This window comes from Pteronotus mesoamericanus, unplaced genomic scaffold (assembly GCF_021234165.1).
Source record: "Pteronotus mesoamericanus isolate MK-2021 breed Mesoamerican mustached bat unplaced genomic scaffold, CSHL_Meso_final contig_2, whole genome shotgun sequence".
Classification (NCBI taxonomy): domain Eukaryota; kingdom Metazoa; phylum Chordata; class Mammalia; order Chiroptera; family Mormoopidae; genus Pteronotus; species Pteronotus mesoamericanus.
Window position 1 is genome coordinate 30,990,087 of NW_026555084.1, and position 20,188 is coordinate 31,010,274.

Sequence of the window (20,188 nt, forward strand, 5' to 3'; positions counted from 1 at the left end):
GTTTTTATTTATCTTCTTTGGTACTTGGTATATTTTTCAGTTAAAAGATCCATGAACACATGAAAATCCTTACTATTTTCTATTTAGCTAATTCCTCTCACATTCTCTCTGCTGGAACTCCTTGAAGGGCATGTGTGTTCTCATTTTAATGTCTGTAACTCACACTGTTTTGTATTTCCATCTCCTAACAACTCTATGCAGCCTTCAGGGAGAATTCCCTCATATCTATCATCCAATCCACTAGTGCTCCCTTCAACTGTATCTATTCTGATTTTCAACTCAGAAATTAAAACTTTAAGTAATAATAATGGTTTGATTTTCCTCTCAAATCAACTGTTCTTTTTTGTTAACCACCTTATTCTAACATTTTGAATTTTTTGTGTGTTTTTCATCAAGAGAACATGCTTTTACAATCCCTGTCACCTTTTTTTTAAAAAAAGTTACTCTTTACTGTGATTTTTGGCTTTTACAATGGAAGATATTGCCATGTTGAGAATTCCATTGTGAACTCATTTAGTTAAACTCATTTCTGGTGCCTGGTGTAGTCCACGGTGACAGAGGGCCACTTCAGAGCCACCTAACAAAGGCTTTCACTAAGTGCTTCATTGGGGAGAGTGTTACATGAGGTGCTGTTTTTTCCTAACCTGGGGCCATGGTTGAGACAAAATGCTTCCTGTTGACAACTTGTGCTTGTGTGCAGAGCTCTTACCAGATCACACTTTCATTCAAGGTGTGGGTAGCTATAGGTTCTGGCTGTATGTCAACACTTCAAGTTCTACTTCCCCATTTTGTAAAACCTGAGAGGCTTTTCTTCATGTGGGAGCTAAACCTAAGAACCCACATTTCTGAGTCCAATAAACCTTTGCCAGGGCAGCTATCACATTACCTCAGAAGCATACTACTTTTTTTGGCCAGAGCACTCTGTTTTTGGCTTATTTTTGCATATAAAAGTGTTTTATTACATTTTTTTTCTGTAATTCCTGTATGCCTACAAATGGGAACACTTTCTGATCATCTACTCAGCCAGATTATCACATATTTAAAGGAAGTGAACCAATCTGTGACCAAACATATAGTAATTAAGAACAGTAAAACATATATGTGTGCTGTTAACTTTGGATCTTAATATACATAGAAACTAGCCATATAGCCCTATTGTATTATTATATTTTATATCATGGATCTAGTTTTACCAAACTCTTTAAAAGAGTGTATAAGTGCCTAAATAAAACATTCACATTGACTGCAATTAATAATATTTTTTTCAGAGGATCTAAAGTGGATGATATAGTAAGAGATGGCCCTGGATCTTCCGAACCAAGTGGCTGAAATTTCTAGAGAGTCCTTAACTTGTTACCTTTTTTTCTAACCCCCTCCACCTTCACTGTCTTTCTTTTTTTTTAAATCCCCACCCAAGTATATATTTATATGATTTTAGAGAGGCAGAGACAGACAGAGAGAAAAATAAACATTGATGTAAGAAAGAAACTTTGATCAGTTTCCTCCCATACACACCCTAACCAGGGATGAAACCGGCAACGTAGGCGTGTGCCCTGACCAGGACGGAGCCTGCAACCTTTTGGCATACGGGCCAATACTCCAGCCAACCAAGCCTCCCAGCCAGGGACTCACTGTCTTTCTTGATGCCTAGTTCTTCAATGCTGTCTTTGATTTTAAATACTACACAGAATTTTTCCAGCTATCAAAAAAAAAAAAAAAATCTGCCCTGGCTAGATTGGTTCAGTTGGTTGGAATGCAGACCTGTAGACAGAAGGGTTGTGGTTCAATTCCTGGTCAGGGTACGTGCCTAGGATGCAGATTCCATCCTGGTCGGGCACATGTAAGAGGCAATCAATCGATGTTTCTCTCACACATCAATATTTCTCTCCCTCTCTCCCTCCCCTTCTCTCTAAAATCAGTAAGCTTGTCCTTGAGCAAGAGTATAAATTATTTTTTTAAACTGAAGACGACACTTCTTCTGGTGCTCCGTTTGGGCAAAGTTGGTCTCTGTGGTTCAAAACCAACACAAAATGATACAGGAAAATATATCCCCCAGTGGTGCACCATATTCGGAGTCTGAATAGAACTTCAGATGAAGAAAAATGGAAAAGGTTTGCTGACTTCTTTTTTATCAGTAAATAACCAAGTAGTAGTTGGACTTTCTCTGCATTAGAAGATATTGACATCAAATCTCCCATGGGGACACCATGCCTAGCATACAGGTTGTATACTGCTTATTTCGAGGGGTATATTTACATACATAACAATGTGCAATAAATGGCTCCCTCTACTGCTGTGTAGCACACAACCTGCCTATGCAATTGGATATGGTGGGATTCATTACGTGCCTCTATATGCCAAGCACTGAATAAGGGGAAGACCACAAAGGCCAATAAAATAACTTCTCTGAAAGCAAAGAAGAGGATGAACACAATCACCTCTGTGATAAGGGCCCCCGATCAGCGAGGAAGAAGCCTGGGGAATTGTATGAAATAATGGATAGTTCTATTTTGCAACTGCCTTTGCCAGTAAAAGGAGAAACACCCAAAACAAATGATACTGAATAATATGGGAATGCAGAAAATTAAAGAAACCTAAAATCAAATCTTCACCTTAGGGCCAAGAATCACTGAGTGCAAAGTATATTCAGATGTAGGGGGAAAGGGATTTTATGGGCTTTTTCTAAACGTGCAGAACATCACATCATAATGCATGAGGCTGCAACATGACTATTTGATTTACATAATGTGAAACAAGGGACTTCATCTGTAACTAAACAACATGATAAAACTAGGACAAATGCACTGCTTATTGTCAAGGGCACTTAGAGTTCTTCACACAGCCAATTTCTGTTCACTTAGCAAACAAATGAATAAAGCACATTATTTCAAAAACCACAAGGCCTTTTATTCAAAGCACTGGAGCATTGGAAATACCTCTCAGAACAACTGATGAATAAATTGTCAGCACCATTTCAGATCTTCAGATCAGACTATAATTCTTAATCTTCAATTTCTTTCCAGAGGACCACAATAATATATTCTTAATTTTCATAATACTCAAAGATTTATTGGGGGGCTGGGGGATTTGTTTGCCTAGACTTGTGATCATGTGAATTCAAATTCTCACATTTTTGGCTCGCGGTGGCCCAGTGCGCCTCAAGTCTGCATCACGCAGTTTCATTATGTGAGTTTATGGAAATGATACTGTTAGACTTTGGCAACTGGGAAGGCCAATAAATTCTGCTTAAGTTCTGATTTATATTGAAAAAAATGAAATGTAGCCTTTAATTTCCAAGAATGAAGATGCATCTGAGAATAAGTCTCATTGTAGAGTTTTATAGAGCCCTGGGTTATACCTATAAATGACTCATTCAAATATTATTCTGTGATTTGTACTAAATTAATATATTTCTGCCATTTCTACTTTTTATTAAATTTTCTATCTTACTTGCCAATGTCATTAGTTTAAAACTAACTTTCAGAAGTACTGTACATAAACCAAAAGCATTTCAGTAAATACGAAAAGCAAAACTATCATTAATAAAATGAAGTTTTAAATTAAAGAGTGTTTTCAAGAGACATAGACTTAGGCCTTCTCCCTGATTTCAAAGAGAAATGTGAAAATTACACTAAGAAATCATAGAGCTGACAGCTGGGATAATATGTTTTGTGTTTTTGTTACTATGAGCCCACAAGCACTAAGTCAGCTTGAAACTATTTACTTCATTGTAGCCACAGAACAACTTAACAAATATATTACTGTGGATAGGTCTGGATTTATACAAACATTATTCATTTTAATTGAAACCAAAATTAATAGCTGAGCTAAAATTTAATAACTATCTAAGATGAGCATTCACTAGAAACTAGGCTGGTTATGAGTTTAGTTTGTCAAATATGGGTAAAAATGTGAAATCCAAGGAGATTAAATTTTTTTTTTAAATGTCCCACAAGTTTCTTCCAAAGCTATATATCTGCTTACCTTTATCTTAGACTAACTAAAAAGGGATTCCTCTCTAATTAGTCCAACTGTTTATTTAGACTTTCCTGAACAAATGGTGCTAGGTCACTTAACAGTAAAACCTTCCCCTTGTGGGCAGATTTTCACTGTTCCGGTGCTGAACACGGCAACAGGGAGAACCCGAGATCCACCACAGGAACCTTATCTCCGCAGGCGAAGAAAGGCAGAATTATTTGTCAGTATCTATTAATATTTAACATGTGTATAGCCTTTGGGAGATTTTTTTTCTGTTTTCAAGCACAAATTTTTATTCTAATTACTTTAAAGAAAACAGAAGCAGTCTATTAAGTCCTATTCTAAGTCCTAGTCACCAGGGTGTGGGACACTGAGGTCACCGCTTCTGCAGCCGAACTGAGGAGGTGGACAAATCCTTTCCCATGAGATGTGAAGTGGCTTAGCAAGACTTTACCTACCAAACAAAGTTTACCTACCAAAAAGGCTTTTCCATTAAGTTTTGAACACAAGTAATCCTGTTTAGACAAAGAAGCTTGGGTTTTCTATCCATGACTAAAAGATAACCTAGAAGTAAAATAATAGTGCCTTATCTCTGAAAAGTACAACTTGGGCATAGAGAGTACAACATTAGTCATGTGGCAGTAGTTCAAGTTTTGAAAATCTGAGGACGAGTAGTTATTTTATCAATTGACCCGATCCAGCAGATTGAGATTAGGAAATACAGACTGTTGTATGTTTTCCTGAAGACTGTTATTTCGAATAGTCTCATAAATCCGAGATATTATTACTTTTGGTCCATTCGTTTAATATATCATCCCAGCCTATGCCTAAACATGAAGTTCAATTACATTTTATGAGTATTTGACAATAAGGAAGAAGATTATATTTCTAAAAACAATATCTGATACTATTTAATCACCCCAAATAAATACTAGCACAACATTTATATGTTTTTCTCTAAATGTAAAAAACCAGAAAGATATACAGGTATAGAATAATTATATAAATTAGGATACTTATATGCAATAAAATGTCTGCTCCAAATGATGTAGACCAATATGGTTATATCAGGTTCTCATCGTTGCTATAACAAATTACCACAAACTTAGTAATTTAAAACAACAGGAATGTATTATCTTACAGGTCTCGAGGTCTGAAACCAAACATAGGTCCTACTGGCTTAAATGGAGGTGTCCTCAGGGCTGCATTGCCCCCAGGGCTCTCAGGTGGAACCGACTGGCTCGCCTTCTGCAGCCTCGAGAGGCTGCCTGCATCCGTTGGCTGGCGGCCCTGCCGCCATCTTGAAAGCGAGCTGCTTAGCATCTTCCCGTCTCTCTGACTCTGACTTCTGTTCCCTTTTCCATCTTTTAAGATTTTTGTGATTACATTGGTTCCATCTAGATAATTTGGCATCATCTCCCCATCGTGACATCCTTAACCACATCTGCAAAGTCCCTTCTGCCACATAAGGGAACATAGTCACAGTTTCTGGGAATTAGGACATGGACATTATTCTGCCTTTCACAATTTGTGGCATGAAAGGGCTTATAAAACATAGCATAAAGTTAAAAAAAAACAGAGAAAACTGTGTATAACATGAAACAATGTTCTTTAGAATACATACCAACTCAATATTGGTTACCTTTGAGCACCTTGTACCCTGAGCATATGTTCATGCCTTACTTGAGAATTATGCTACCGTGTTTCCTGAAGAACTATTTAAAAACAAGGAAATGCTGCCCTGATCAGTGTGGCTCAGTTGATTGTGCATTGTCCCACAAACCAAAAGGTTGGGGGTTCAATTCCCAGGCAGGGTACATGTCTGGGTTCAGTCCCTGGTCAGGCGCATATGAGAGGCAACTGGATGTTTCTCTCTCACATCGATGTCTCTCTCCCTCTCTTTCCCCCTCCCTTTCCTTCTCTCTAAAAATAAATAAATAAAATCTTTTTAAAAATAGAGATAAAAATAACAAAATATCTGGACTAGATTTTTAAGGGAAAATACATATTATATAAAATGGTATATAAAATGAGAACTTAAGCTCTATGGATAACATTCTTTCTTCTACATAGAAGGGTAAACAGGCAGCTGTTAATTTTATTATTCCTTATATTGTCTTCACACAACTCTTTTTTTTTTTAAGAGAATACCTGTGTCGCCATACTCGTGCAGACTAGCGATAAGGGAGACAATGATCAAGAGTGGTCAGTTAAAAGTGTGGCTTTCATGTCATCATTTTTGAGAATCTCATAAAAAGCAAGATAAGTCAGACCGAAAAAGATGAGAGCTATATATATGATTTCACTCATACGTGACATAAAAAACTGAAAGCAACAAATGAATAAGAAATACAAACAAAAACTCATACACACAGACAACAGTATGTAAAAATACCAGAGGGTAAGGGCGTGAATGAATAGTAAAGGATAAAGGCGTCAAATACATGGTAATGGAAGAAGATGTGACTTTCAGTGGTGGGCACACAATGCAACATACAGATGATGAATCATAGAAATGGGCACTTGAAACCTATATAATCTTATGAAACAATGTCACCCCAATAAATTTAATTTTACCAAGTGTGGCTTTTAAAGCTTTATCACAGAAAAAGATATTGGATGCAGGAGATTCTCTTTTCAGAGTTTTGAAGGAAAAAATGGCATTGGGGATAAGAAATGAAATTAATGTCACAATATCAGCGTCATGTAGAATATGAGCCCAATATTAAAAATATATGTATTTAGTAACACAAACACATGGGAAACAAAACTGAAGGAATATATTTTTTAAATGTTACCTATGATTATTCCTAGATAATGGAATTATAGGCTAATGTTCCATCTTTATTCTTGTATTTCTCAAATATCTATAATAAATGTTTCTATTGACTACTTTTCCTTGACCATGGGTCACATTTTTGTCTCTTTGCTTGGCTAATTTTTATTCTGTTTTAGACATTGTGGATGGTACATTATTGAGACTCAAGATTCTGTTATCTTCCTCTGAAGAGTACTAACTTTTATCATAGGAGGCGGTTCCATTACTGGCTGACCACTCTGAACTTAGGTTGGTTTGAGCTTACTATTTGGTAGGGAGAAACGTGTGGTTCCCAAGCCTTTGTAAAACGGTAGCACTCAAACTCCAAACTATCTCCCTTTAAAGACCTTACTGGGGTGTGGCTTCAGGTTTTGTTAGGGCAGGTCAAGGACAGGCAGTTCTCTGGATTGTGGTCCCTACTATGAAAGCACAGCCTTCCTGTTTTCTCAGCTAAATGCCAAGCATAATAAATAAGGTATTAACAAGATGGCTCCACTCTCGTAGCCTGAGTCTGCTGAACTCCTAGTGTCTTTCTAGAGACTGAACTCCATAGCAGAAGCATTCTGATAAACTGTGGGCAGTTCACATCTGCATGCGGTACACCCAGACCAGCCTTTCAAAGGGCGCACAGGTGATCTGCACATGGACTTCTGCGCACTTTTCCCTGCACAGGACCCTCATCTCTGGCGTCCTCAGCGGGACCACTGTGCTCTATCTAGATTTCAGCTTGCAGTCAAAAAATTGTCCCCAGGCAAAAAGCTGCATTGGCTGTGGGGCTGACTTAATACATTTTCCTTCTTCCAGAGTTGCAGTCTTGCATTGCTCGTTCTCTGATGATTGAAAGCAGTTGCCAGATAAATATTTTCCAGTTGTATGCTTATTAATTGCAGTGGTTCAGTATCAGGCACACCTAATTGGGGAAGTCCAGTTGTGTTTTGCATAGAGATTTTTTCATCTTTATGAATTATTTATAACTAGAATAGCTTTTATGTAATTCAGCAACAGAAGCTATCACGCATTGGAATCATTACAAAACATCACGTTTAAATGTTGCTGTGCATTATGTGACGTGAAATGCCAACACTATTGATACGACAATTAAGTTGCTACTGAAAAATTAATTATCATTCATTTTTACTAACTCTAAGCAAGATCCATTTATCAATAATTATTAATATAGAATACTCATGGTATATTGTTGCTCATTATTTCATGCTGTTAAATGTATATGCAATGCTGTATCGCAAACACTTGAGAGCACTACAGACATTCGCAATGCAACTCAAAATTAATTAGCTCAAAACTTAATTGAAACTTTTTTCTCAGATTGAAACAGAAAATTTGACAATTTCTGAATTTAATATAGTGGATTACTTTACAGGGTGATGACTGAAAAACACAAAGTGCGGGTTCATAATTTTGACGTTCCAGCATAATTCACCACAGTTTTCACTGATCATCATCAATACAATATCTTCACCTTAAAAACGTTTTGTCAATATGCTGTCCGATACATGGCAGTTCAAAAAGCAGTTACTGTGAACTGAGGGAAATGATGGACATCATTACACCAAAAGTTTTCTGGAACGAAATCTAGAATCCAAGCATTTTGCGCAGGGATGAACAGCATCAACAGCATGGCCATCGAACGAGGAATGTCACTTAACTCGCGTGGGGACGTTTACCTTGTTATAAGTATGGCTGCATCCACGGACGCCATGTCCTCTCCCCAGCTGGTTGACATCTCTAAATGTATGTCATTCTTTTTGCCAAATTCTTCATGTTGCCACTTACAAAAACTCTCCAACATTTTCTCCCCATGGTGCCCAATATAGAGATCTGCCTGCAAAAGAGGAGATTTCACTTCCAGGCAAATTATGCTCAGATACACAAAACGCTAGAAACTGAGGGGACGTCTTCCATGACTAAAGCGAACTGCTGACTAGAACAACAATTAGAATGGGGGAGACATTCAGGATCGGAGTCGCCGGAGCTAAAAATCTTAAAACTTGGTGCGGTACAATAATTACAGAATGTGTTTAATGTTATTCGGTAAAAGGAGAGAGGTTCACTGGAATGTTGAGGATGTGGGACTTCTGGACTTAAGTAACTCGTTATTTCTGTAATTTAAAAACAAAGGTTTTACGAAGTGCCAGTTAAGCAGCATGCTTAAAATGTTACAGAATACTCTTCATTTAAAATGAATTACAGATAAGGCCTTATAAGCACATGCTTAGAGAAGAAAATGAAACTGTCATTAAATGTGACTTTTTAAAATTACTTTTAGAAAGTTAAGGTTTGTGGTCAGGATCCTTGGAAACCAAGAACATTCCATTTTTGAAATAAAATTGAGGTATTCACCAAAACTCAGGACCAGTTTATGCATACCCGAAGTCATTCAGTAGATATTTCTGGATTTTAAGTCAACAAAAAGCACATCCCTGACATTCCCTTTACTTAAAAGGACCTGAACACCATTTCTCACCCACTTAACTGAGGACCAAAAACTCAGGGCTTTCTTACCGGAGTTTCATGGAGCAGAACAAGCTTAATCACACGAAGGCTGACCTGCACGCCAAGGCTCTTGTGTTGGAAAAGGTTAAAAACCTGGAAACAAATAAAAATAAAAATCCTAAAATAAAACTAAAAAGCATTTTAATTTTTCTTAAAGCCCAGACATGGGATAAGTCTTTATTTAGCTGAGAAGTCTTATATATTTTTAAATTGTTTAAGATATCAGCTTAATATGCAATAACTGAGCTAATTCATTTTAGATACCGAAAAATTTAGACCCAGTATTCAGAGGTGCTCACTGCAGCCTTAATAGTTTGGGCGTCTCAACGGGGTGCAGAGACAAGGCTGGGCGTTTCACGATACACAGGAGAAGAATCTTAGTAAACCCTAGAACCTTTCTTGGTTCTTAATTCACAAAATGCCAGCGTCCTCCTTCCTTCTGAGGAACAGCCGTGAAAACTCGGCCTGCTATGCGCCGCCTCCCAAGGCATTCCTCGGAGTCTGCCTCCCTCCCAAACCAGCTGCCGAACAGAAACAAGGTTCCCAAGGCTCCTCCCTTCGATGCTCCGCGAACACAAGCCCGTGGGCTGCTGAGGCTCAACGGTTTCACGTCATCGCTGCGTTTTCTCAAAGTGTGGAGTGTGTTGCCATGCTGGAAAGCAAGGTGAACTTTTTTTATGTGGTCCCTTGAGTTTTCGTAAATGTTAGCATTTATTTAATTTGTCATAGGAGATACTGACCCACCAAGCCCACGGCCTCGGAGACAGCTCTAATTGCAAAGGACTGACCTGGCCAGGCTGCGGTCACCGGTCCTACACGGACCGCTGGCGGAGGCCGGGGAGGGAGCTGACCATATACGGAAATGACTCAAATGTGGGAAAGCAAGCCAAATAATAACAAAAAGAGGAAAAACGGGCATTTTACAAAAACAGAACATATTTATCCTTTAATCAATGGCACTGGCCCTGCCTACTGTGGTAGCTGGAATTGCAAATGGACATTTGCCTTTGGCTTTTATTTATGTGTATTCTCACCACAGCCTTCTGATTCTGCCTTCCAGGAGGTTTGCCAAAAATGATAACGCAATTAAGTCAAAGGATTCACTGGGTAGTGAGAACCTGTGAGAGGTGAGGTGTAAACTAGACTTCTGCAGTCTGGAAACGGTCAACTGAAGTTAGCTGCACGTGACTCAGCCGGTTAAAAATTTAGCTATTAGCTAGCAGGTCTTATTCATCCACTAGTTTTGTATCTAACATCCAATGTTATATACCTGTATAAGAGCTCAGTGGATTACCAAGCTCTGTTTTTGTTCCACCTCAAAATCCAGAGTACTGTGGGGGGCCATGCATATAAACAAATATATCATTTCTATAAATGTCAACAAATGGCCTTTTATAAGTGAGAATAAAAAGAAAAGAGTGAAAAAAGAGGGAAAATAATAGGGAGTTTTGCCACATCAAAGTGAAAGGCAAAGTTTTTATCTTTATTTTACTAGATGACGTGAATTACTACTTTGATACCTTTGAGATCAATTTGGTAAACCTAGAGATTTTGTTACTGATGTCAGCAAAAGAAAGGAATAATAATGAGTTAATTTTTAAAGAACTTCATTATACTCACACATTTCTTCCTTAGAGTTTTCTTGAAAAAATTCCAAGCGGACTTTAAAGTTTGCCTACCATATTTAAGATGGTCAGAATGAACCTCCGGGCGGCGTCGGCTCCATGATGGGAAACCATTGCTGGGTCTGCAACCACTACAGTCTCTATGTTGTATTCTTGAGGTAATTTGTATGAATATCGTTTCCCTCTTCCACTCTCTGTTATTTTTTTAGATCTAGGTCTTCCTTTATCTGCAACAGAGAAATGAATTTTCAAATATGCCTCCATCTCGGCAGAGTAATAAAAATTTCTGTTTATTCCATAACTTATAAAACATTTAGTGTTACCAACATGCAATGATGACACAATGGTGAACAAAACCAAGTGAGTTCCCTTCACAGGCAGAACCTCACAGGGCGCCTGGCGCTGGAGCCCGACTTGGAGTCAGACAGGAAGGGCCGCTACCACTTACTAGCTCGGCCGCCTGGGAAACGAACATTACTATGGCAGCCTTCGTTTCCTCACCTGTGGAATGAATAATACTGACACGTACTTTCTAGGGTTGTTGATGGCTTATACGAGGTCACATTAGTAAAAATCTCTACGAATAAAATACTAACTCAACAAATTTAAAAATGCCATGATTTTCTTTTTGAAACCAGTAACCAAATAAAGGTCTACTTGCAAGAAATGCCTGAAGTGACTTCACTATATATCCTAATTTTAGGCAGGTGCCCCTAATTACAAAAACATTATGCATGGATTACAAAGGATCTGGTTCTGCCTTCCATCAGGATCATATAGAAGTTATAACCTTAGGGTAATAAAGATTCCTCAAACTGAGCCAAATAAAAGCAGTAACCACAAATAAACATATTTATAAATTTAAGTACATAAAAATATAACATTTCTGCTTATTAAAACATGCCACTATCATAATGAAAAACATGCCACCAAATGGGAGGAGATATTTACAATGTTTTTCCATAATAAAGAAATAAAAGCTACTCTAAATCAATGACAGATAAACCAATTGGAAAATTGGCAAAGGACTTGAACAGTGATTTTCTCAAAAACTATATCCAAATGGCTAATGAGAAGCATATGAGAAGACGCTCGATTGCATTAATCTTCGTGGAAATACAAATTAAACTCACAATAAATTAAATTAATTAAAATCCCTAGAATGGCTAAAATAAAGAGGTGATTATATTCAGTGTAAACAGAATGTGAGGACAAGAACTGGTAGTTGCATACACATACACACTGGGAGTTGAAATTGGGATACACTCTTTGAAAAACTGATTGGCAGTATCCATTAAAGGCAGACATTCACATACTCAATGATCAAAGATCTAAAATATATACTCACCAGAAATGCATGCAAATCACATGTACAAATTGTTCAGAGCAGCACTATTCTTAATAGTTCAAATAACCATCAACAGTATAATGGATAAAGAAATTTTGGCCTACTCATACAATGAAACACTGTACAGCAATAAAAAGAAAAAACCAACTACTGCAACGTGCAAAAATATAGATGAGCCTCCTAAAGATAAGGCTGAGCACAAGAAGCCAATTGTGAAAGAGTAGGTGGGGTTTGGATTCCGTCACCCCAGAAAAGCATGTGAAATGAGGAAGAACAGGAGGAGGTCCCCGGAAATGCCTCCATACATGTGGAAAAACACATGCCCACAGAGGAGACGGAGATATAAGAAAAATCAAAAGAGAGTAAAAATGAAATCACAGAGATAGTTACGAAATGAGGGGCTTTGGAACTGTAGCAAGAGTGTTAAACAGACCATGGAACAGAGACAGGAGAGTCTGTTTCCTGTATTACCCCAGCTAGCGACACACAGCTATCGGGTCCAATTGTCAGCGTGCAGCAGCTGTAGTTGTGAGCTGTGTTTAAATAGGCTACTTGGAACAGTGTCCGTTTTTAAGACTCCACTTCGCGGTAGATGCCATCATCCCAGTTACCCATGTGAAAGCCATGCATATTGAAACCACCTTTTGATTAAGTTGCTTTCTTTGAAGAGTTCATTGTCTACATCAACCATGCTCAGCTCATTCTTCCTCTCCTAAATCCTGACACCTTTTCCCACCCACACGCACGTACGAAAGCAACATAAGTGATTTTGCACACTTCCGGTCAGAGAAGAAATTTTAAAATGTATGTTTACCAGTGCTCAACATACGATCTCCGTAGTATCCTCCACATACCGACAAAAAGCTGCACAACAGGCATGGCTGGCGCATGGACCCAGTACCAGTAGGGGTCTGAGTCCTAGAATACTCGTCGTTTATACTAAAATGTCATGGAATATACACTGATGATGTCACTTGCCTAGAGTCTCCCAAACCACATTTGGCCTTCCAGATAAAGGCCTGCCCCTGGCACACAAGTAAGTCCCCCACCCTCGCCATTAGCCGATGACAACTCTCCAGAGCTGAGGCTTCTCGCAATGTCCTAGAGTTCGGCTTCAGCTCCCCGAGGGGATGCCACTGTTCCTTCTGCCCAAAGGTTTTCCCCACCAACAACGTGCACTGAACAACATGCGCACACGTTTGTCATGGGCACACGTGATCTCACTTAATTCTGACAACACCCCTGAGCTTCGGTATCTCCCTCCCTGTTTTGTGTATTGTAAATGGAGCTTTCAACAAAGTTAAGTTTCCCCAAGTCACAAAGCTGGGAGGCGGTCGCACGAGGATGTGAACACGGGCAGTCCCGCCCCGCAGTCCGTCTTCGCCAGCCACTCTGCTCCCCTTGCCCCCTGCGGTGTGAATACCTTTTACTTGATCTGTAGGCTCAGCGCCCCCGTAGCAGAAGCTTGGGGTCTTGTGTACTGAGTCCGTCCCAGTGCTTATCAAACTCCTCACAATGACTCACTTACCAGTTTGTCTAAAATGATACACTGGCCACCTCTTCCGAATAAGAGTCATGTCATTTAGCTCTACATCCCTGTGAGGTGACAGGCCATTGAAAATAATAAAGCTAAACTGCAAAAGTTTAAGGGATTGAAGAAGAGCACGCAGCTGGAGTGGGACTGAGGTGGGCCTTGAACCCCGGGCCTCTCAGCCTCAACCTCATGCGCCTTCCCCTCCTCTATACTACCTTGTAATAGAAGAATGTAACAAAGTCATCCAAAAGTATGAAGGTCCCTTTTTTGAAAAAGTATTCATATAATAAATATATATAAACATAATACACCTAAGGCATTAAAACACAGAAGGGGAATAGCACAAGGACTAAGTTGAATACAAGTAAACTTTATGGTTCCATTGTGCAAAGGCAAATACTGCAGTGTTATTCAAATTTGAATCTAGTGTTTAATAGGTGACTACATCAGCCTAAACTAAGTAGAGCTACACAATTAGGCAGAGCAGTATAAAAAAAAATTTTTTTAAATTCTAGGCCCTTAAAAAGCTACTGAGAATAGGTCAGCTCGGTAACTATCCAGCTGACGACAGCCAGCGCTCCCTGCGTGCGAGTGCTCGATCCCGATAGGTCAGTTAATATGTAACAGTTGTGCCTAACAAAAAACAACTAAAACTTCATGAGAAATGTTTGCCAAATCTGAACCATGTATTTATGCTTTATAAACGTATTATAATTAAAAAATTTTTTAGAAACCTTTCCTCTGTGCACCATGACACACAAAGCCTGCTTTGTGTTGTCCGTGCACATGGTCATTCAGAACAGCTGGAACTTGCTCTGAGTCAAGAGCTGCACAGCACAGATTTTCAGTATAATTCATAGAAGGGTGTCTCCCATTCCAGGACTCGATTCACGCTGTGGGTGCCATTGTCACTTTACGATACAAAAGCCTTTCTTTTGCTTGCTCAGAATGCTATGGCTCTAATTCAGCTGTTATCTCTTTGGTGTCTGCAATTCTTAGACTACTCAAGAAGGGTGATGTCTCTTGTTTAAGCTGACTTGCTTGTGTGCCTGGAATGGTGTGACAGGGAGAGATTCACTTAGCCACCTTTGAAGGTGACTCCCATACAGACTGAAATCATAACTTTTCACAAAAGAAAATAGACATCACGGATTAGTTTAAGATGAATCTATCTAAGCAGAAACATTTTGTCATCCTTTCTGAATCCAAACACTGCAGGCGAGTGATGAGATGAACATCCTATAGCCTCTGTGAATGTTAATATTGTCATAACTCATATATCTAAATCGACCTCAAAACCATGACCAACTTGTGACCTAATATCTTGTCACTAACTATACTAGCACCTAACTGTAAATCTGCAAGTCAAATTTTAAAGTCTTTGCACCAAAAATTCTTCAATAAATTCCTATTTCCTCAGTTTCTAATCTCCTATCAGTGAACATTCACTGAGAGGTCTGGCTTAGATGTCTAAACATTTGTCCTAGGGAAATTCATTGTTTTCTGGATACTGGCTAAGACTTCCAGGTCCTACTTCTGTGGGAGAAACCACTCATTTCCCTACCATTCTTGCAAATGCCACCATCCCTGCCCACAGAAGTAAGGAAATGCACAGCATGCTCACCACTTCACTTACGTGAAGAACTGGCAGACAAACAGAGACGAGCATTTGGTCGTTGGAAATGTTTATGTGCCGCTGAAACTGCCAGGTTTAAGGTATTCTGATACTGAGAATAAAATTCAAAGAAATAAATGTGTATGTTTCTTCCTAGTTGTCTAATAATCTGAACCTCCAAGATGAGTTTCACTTGGGTCAAATTAAAGAAGAAAGAAAGAATAAAAGATGCTTCTGGCCCAAGGAAGGAGGTAGCTATGCTGTTCCAGTAGAGGTGGACTAAATGAAGGCCATGAGCTCACAGTATCAGTTTCAGGAGAGCTGAAATTCTCAGTGTCATTTCTGTCCCAGGGAGGTGACCCAAATCCCATGGGAAACTTCCCAACTCAGGAGATATGTGGGGCATGTCATATATTAATCTCGGAAGTCCTTTCAAGTTCACATTTCTTGATATTAAAATGTGGTACTTCCTGGGAAACTAAAAGATATATTTAAAATAGATATATGTAATTGTTGTTAACCAAAACAAATAAACAAACAAAGATAAAGCTAGTAAATGAATGGATGGGTGGATGGATGGATGGTTAGCTGGATGGACAGTTAGATGATGGATGGATAAAATTTTCGAAGGATCCATCCATCTCCCATTGCCCATTGAGTGAAATCTTTCAGAAGGCATTACCTGAAAGGATACCACAGTAATGGCTGTGAGGGGGTGACTTCTCTGTGACTTTCTCCCCCGTGGACCTTTTTTGCCTATATACACGATGCGGGTGACCCGTTATCGCCATTGTGTCGTTGAGTGGTTCAATAAATATGAAGTCCTCATTGAGCTGTATAAATCCCATCTGGAATAAATAACATAAAAAGACATGTAAGAAACACCATTTGAATAAATTACTCGCTGGGTTCTCCTACTCACACACTATTTTCTTTCACATATGTGCATACATTCTTCTAGTGAAGCTATTTTAGCAACCGCATAATAAAGTAACTGTCTTCCCATTTTATTACTTCATCTTTATGTACTTTATTGCACTAGCATAAACTTCATTTAGTGAGTCTTAGCCTGTGTGGGTGGGAGGCTGGATGCCAGCAACAGATGCACAGTCAAAATTCTGGAATGTTAAAGGCTCACTTTGGGAGACCCATGGGTTCACTTACATGTACAGCATGTGCAAGACCAATACAGTTTTAATTGTACACACCACACAGTCCAACTTCTTGACAATCATTATTTAATAAAGTAAGTCATGTGACCCATCAAAGCAAACAGAGGAGACAGAGCATTAATGTTATTACATAAAGTATTCTTAAAGCCTTCTACTAAATTTTGAAAACCTGTGAACAATAAATTACAGAAAAAAACAAAGCATGACTTACATAAGCAAGTTTCATTTCATACAATGCCATGTTTATAAAGTTCACCAATTGTGGGCAGAGGGCTAGAAACTGTAAAATATGGTTATGATCAATAAAAAGGACTTATAACAAGTAGATATCCTTTTATTATACTGAAGCTAAGCCTAGTCATTTCTTTCTTTGCTTTTTGAGAATATAAATTTGCATTACAGCTAGGAAAATATTCCACATGGAAGAATATATGACTTAATCTTTTCAATTTCTATTATTTTACTCCACTGTAATATATACAAATACGTATTTGATGATGCTATTAACTCTTCAGCAAATATTTTTGAGGAAATAGTCCCTTAGAACCTGCATTATTCACATCCAATCTAATATCAAAGTTCATAATTCTGTTTTGCATTAATTATATGAAATTATGTGCAGTTCATTTTAATTTAATCCACAACATACCTAGCATAGTAACAATATAATTACTTCTTCAGACATAGAAATTCTCCTGAGCTGAATATTAAGAAAAAAATAAATCTATGTTAAACAAAATGTGTGTTGTCTTTAGAAGTAGAGAAGAGGCTTTTTCTTTTGCTCTGTTTTAATTATTAAAGTATATTGAATTTTGTATAGAAAAAGGCCCGGTGATTGCCAATATGCTGCCTCATTTTACTCTGTAAGAATTGACAAGATAACTTAATAATAAATCCAGCCCTGGCTGGTATGGTTCAGTGGATTGAGCGCCAGCCTGAAAACCAAAGGTTGCCAGTTCGATTCCCAGTCAGGGCACATGCCTGAGTTGCAGGCCAGGTCCTCAGGAGGGGGCGCGTGAGAGGCAACCACACATTGCTGCTCCTCTCCCTTGCTTTCTCCCTCCTTTCACCTCTTTCTAAAAATAAATAAATAAAGTCGTTTTTAAAAATCTAAAAATCTTCATCAATTTCTTGTATCACTAATATTTATATCACTCATTTTTATATCACTAATAAATTTTTTATATCACTATTAAAATTCTCAAGTACTAGAGTAACAGTTCCACCATCCCTGTCTGTCCCCTTTTCTCTCTCCCTCCCTTTTCCTCCTTCTCTCTCACACATCTATGCACACACCTGCACACATCATTTGGGGCTGGGGGTAATGCAAAAAAAAAAAAAAAAAAATTTTACTTCAATGATTTTTTTTAATATGTATATATTTGGATCATTTTTTTGGTGTAATTTTAATGAGTTCTGATGAGCTCTTTTATTTTCCATACACGTTTCCATTCTCTCAAATATAAAACTAGCTTGAATTTTAAATAATTCTATGAAGTCCAAATTTTTTTCTCTGCATTCTAATTTGATGGGAAAGAAGAGAATAACAAATATTTACCAACAGAAGTAATAATCATAAAAGATGCAGTTCATTGGCACGCGGATTGAGGACCAGTGGTGTCACATTATGTGTCATTGATCCACATTGTGAAAATACAGAAGGATGTTACTGTTCTTATACAGCAGTGCGATTCTTAAGTTCAGTTGGTATTCAAGATCACCTATATAACTGACAGTGTGGCTGATGATTAAAATAATCATTATGATGCTCAGTTAGAACATCTCAGATAAATATGTTCACTTCCCAGATATTAAATCATGAATTTGCAACCTGATAATTCTTTCAACAGGCTATAAGTATAGTTAGACTTCTAACAATAAGCCCTGTAAAATTTAATTGCATACTATCATGTAAAACTTAATGACTCCAAGGACAGAGTCTGGATTTAAGACTGAGTTCATAACCTACTACTAGACCTGTAACTATGAGAAATTTACAGTGCTGTTATCACAACAGCTTCAGGGGGTTGTTTGGAAGATTCATTTTTTAAAAACACATGTAATACTTTTATCACAGAATCTGATACTGGGCAACCAATCAATAAATGCTCACCATAATTTTTATTTTATTAAGAATAACCATAATATAAGCACCCAAACATTTGAGTATGGACTGCAGAACTCAGAGAGTCCAAACAATCAAAGTTTATTCCTTTGTGTCCACATATTAGCTTATGAAATATTGTCAGAAATAAATGGGGGTTTTTTGTTGTTAAAATTTGGAAAGCTCTTCATAACTTAGAATTATCTGTCGTGCTAGGATGCTATCTATAGAGATTTTCAAAAGGGGAAGGCCACATTTACAAAGGGAAAAAACACTGGCGTAATTATGAATGGTGACTCCCTCCTTCGTATCTATTCCCTGTCTGATCACAGCGTGGAAGGCCCAGCTCAGCCCGGGCCCCCCTCGGCGCAAGCGCCGGGCATCCTCGTTCCGGGGAGGCGCTTTCTTCCTGCGGCCAGAACGCCGTCCTGCAGCCTAGGACGTGCTCTAGCTGCGTCAGTATCTTCCCAGATAATGACTTGAATTAAAGAAGAATTGCAGAGAATCTTGAGGTTTTCTGTGTCTCCGCAAAGGGCTTACTTTTCCCACCAACAACGTACGTTGTTTTATCTGTACTGTGACTCTCCAGGCCGTGGAAGAACACAAATCCGTATTAACCTCTTTGCACAAGGGCACCTATGTACAGCAACCCACAGCCTGCGGCACTGGCTTTAGGGCAAATATCATCCTTTCAATTTTAGGAGAAAAGTAAAGATTACAGGACTTAATATGACACAATTCATTGTCTAAAATACATGAGGACTAACTATATAAGCGTTTTTCTTCCAGTTGCCCTTTTTAGATTTTCTCAATCGGGCGTTTTACGCAGATAATATTTGGAAATGCAGTTAAGTTTCACAGTCATTCCCTACCTTGCTTCTGCCATCGTATGTGTTTCTTCATAGGGCGACATCTGTTCTTTTTGTCACTGAATGTTACTGCTTGATTTCACGATTCAGCAAGAATTTCAGTATTTTGCAAATTTACCATCACTTATGTGAAAAAGTTATCAGCCATTTCTTTTCATACTGGTTCTGAGATTTTATTTCTTTACTTAGACGCCTTTATGCTTTTTTAAAACAACCATTAACATTGATTTTCATGTAGGTACTCTGATACTGCCACCAACTACAAATCACAACATGACATTTCATTTGGCCAATATGAGCGAATTTTTATGTATTGTTTCTTCAATTCAGCAAATACCAATGTTTCTTTTGTTCACATTTAAATGGGCCATGGTCTATTAAACAGACAACCAGATTCTAAAGCTCTACGGTAAGTATAACTAAAAAATAACTAAAAAAAAATTAGAAAACAACATGGTACTGTCCACTCTTGTTCCCACCCCTACTAGGTTACCTACCTCCCGTTCCCAGCCTCACTTCCTACTCACTCACAGAAGGAAGCACTACTGTGGTTATCTCAAGCTTTCTCTTTTTTAACTTGATTTTTATTGTCGACACTATTACAAATGTCC

The 20,188-nt window shown here is 38.2% G+C and overlaps 1 protein-coding gene across 1 annotated transcript in view; it reads right to left on the reverse strand.

Annotated features, from left to right (window-relative positions):
* The window catches only part of ADAMTS19 (ADAM metallopeptidase with thrombospondin type 1 motif 19), a 228,382-nt gene that overhangs the window by 152,522 nt on the left and 55,672 nt on the right, over positions 1–20,188 (reverse strand). The window contains 4 exon segments of the mRNA XM_054568513.1: positions 8,482–8,639; positions 9,320–9,403; positions 10,990–11,162; positions 16,115–16,280. Of these exon segments, the coding sequence (XP_054424488.1) occupies positions 8,482–8,639; positions 9,320–9,403; positions 10,990–11,162; positions 16,115–16,280 (581 nt within the window).